This window comes from Branchiostoma floridae, chromosome 11, assembly GCF_000003815.2.
Source record: "Branchiostoma floridae strain S238N-H82 chromosome 11, Bfl_VNyyK, whole genome shotgun sequence".
NCBI classification, from domain to species: Eukaryota; Metazoa; Chordata; class Leptocardii; order Amphioxiformes; family Branchiostomatidae; genus Branchiostoma; species Branchiostoma floridae.
The window spans coordinates 14,145,596-14,147,816 of NC_049989.1; the positions used below are offsets into that span (position 1 = coordinate 14,145,596).

General features: G+C 43.8%; 1 protein-coding gene across 3 annotated transcripts in view; it reads right to left on the reverse strand.

The window, feature by feature from the left end:
• Nucleotides 1–2,221, reverse strand: part of LOC118426758 (protein KIAA0100-like) — a 71,318-nt gene that overhangs the window by 32,648 nt on the left and 36,449 nt on the right. For all 3 annotated transcript variants that reach the window (XM_035836314.1, XM_035836316.1, XM_035836313.1), the window contains exon 47: nt 323–619. In XM_035836314.1, coding sequence (XP_035692207.1) covers nt 323–619 — 297 coding nt within the window. The remainder of the gene's footprint in view (nt 1–322; nt 620–2,221) is intronic.

Genomic DNA, 2,221 nt, shown 5'->3' on the forward strand with positions numbered 1-2,221 from the left:
AAGCCGAGAGCGCATCGTCAAGGAAAGGGGAGGAGATTCTTCTTTCGAGCGACTGCGAATGAGCTTAAGATGGGCATGGAAGCGAGGATGCCATGCTGAGTTATCACCATGTTCCACGTCGAGGGACAATTACATTTGTCCGGCACCAAGGTTTGTACCAAACTTCAATTAGTAATCTAGTCTGATACGACCATTTTGTCTACCCATCGTCGAAACCCCCCAGATGTAAACAAAAACAATCTGTAGCAAGGTGGTGGAGGTTTTCGAAGTGATATTCTATTCCAGGAATAGAATATCACTTCGAAAACATGCACATACGTACCTCAGGTTTTGGAGGTACGGTGGAAGGGTCCAAGTCCAGGGGTCCGTAGCTTGCGTAGTAGAACTGACAGCTACAGTGGGATATGATCCTCTGCAACTGGAGGTCATCGTCCGCAGTCTTCGCTCCCACCGTGCTGCTCACCACGCCGCCCACCGATTGGCCGCTGCCCACCAGGTCGGGCATGGCGGAGATGGAGTTGGAGGGGCGGCGCTCGTGCTGCTGGATGTCGCTCTCCGTCAGCCACGGGAACTCGCGCCCGCTCTTCGGGGAATGTTTGGGCTCGACAGTGGCAAAGTACTGGTGGACAGAAAAGTAAAGCATAGGTCATCAATGACACTTTCACATCACGGTAAAAACTTTAGAGTAATGTCAGATTGTTGAATAGATCTTAATTATGTTTCGTCAACTTTCTCATTCATCTATTTGTTGTACAGCAAACTTGGACATCTATTTGTTGTACTATGCCAAATAGCATAATATCATAATTACCTCCATGAAATGTCATGGAATGGAGGTTATATTTTCTGTTATGTGTCTCTGTCTGTGTAGATGATTACTCAAGAACGGCTGGATGGATTGGTTTCATACTTGTTGTGTTGGTGGGGTGGGATGAAAGCTCGAATCGATGAGATTTTGGGAGCCGTATCTGTCGTTATAATTGATGTAATAATATCAGAAATCACCCCTATATTTGAGATATATTGGTACAGGCATCGTGCTTTATGTGTTTGTTAATGGGCTTAGCTCCAAGCAGATGGTGAGGTGACAGCTGTTTAAAATGCCATTAGGTCCTCTCATCTGGGTTGGGTGTCAGAAGTTTTATGGGCGACACAGATGTTCTGATTTTGTTACGATAAGGGACAGTTGTTAGTTGTCTCTTTCGTAGCCAATGGTACTTGTTTTTTAGCAGACGGGGTTGGCGCCAAGTATTCATCTTACAGTTGGTGTAGGGCTGTCAGAGGAAAGTGTGCATCTCGTTTTTGTACCGTGTGAACAGTTGATGTTATGACATATTCAATTTGGTGGAAAATCAAATCACCATCTGACTAAAGTTGGCCACGTCCCTTCTTCTTTCTGAGTTTCCCAACTTCCTCCCACCACACAGCTCTGTTGGCATGACTATAGAGTATAACGTTTTAAAGTTATGGACAATAATAATCATAATTTGCATATATTAACGGTGCACACACCAGTTCTTCCGCGACAGGGGTCCGAGCTAGTGCGCGAGAAAAAAGTGACGAAAGGCTTCCGAGGGTCCATGTTTGAGTTGACATTTCTCATTATTTCCTGCGAAATGACATTAAACGGTTACATGGCTGAAAAGCGTAGGAAATGGTGTGTTTTCGGTGCAAATAGTGTTTCGGTCCGCGTCTTACTTCCGGGATATTCCTACGCCTGAATGTGATTAGGCTCGTGACCTAGATTAACCTCTGAAGCGCTGTGTTAAGCCTAGTTGTAATGCCGCGCGCCGTGGATGATTAAAAAAACTGTAGTACTAGAATTTTTTTTATAATTAGCTGGATTACTCGTTAGGTTTTCCTCTTTCTGACAGTATCAGTCGTGTTTGCCGGAAAAATCATCTTCATGTTTTTCTTTCAATGCCAAAATGCCCGATTTTTTGCATTATTTTTTACATGAAAAGAATGTTTTTTCCCTCTAATTTTTTAAAATCAGAGAAGTTGAAGGATCGAAACTTAATTTGTCTTGTAGCTAAAGGAATATGCTTTCACCAGATATACAGTTATTTTGCTTCAGGATAATTCCCTGGTAGAGCTGGTCGCTAGACTTTAGGGTATGCCGCCTCCAATTGAAACCCCAAATAAACTGGTGTGTGCCCCCTTAAGGAACACCACGCTACCATATGCCGTCGACCTCTTAAACGCACATTACACAATTAAG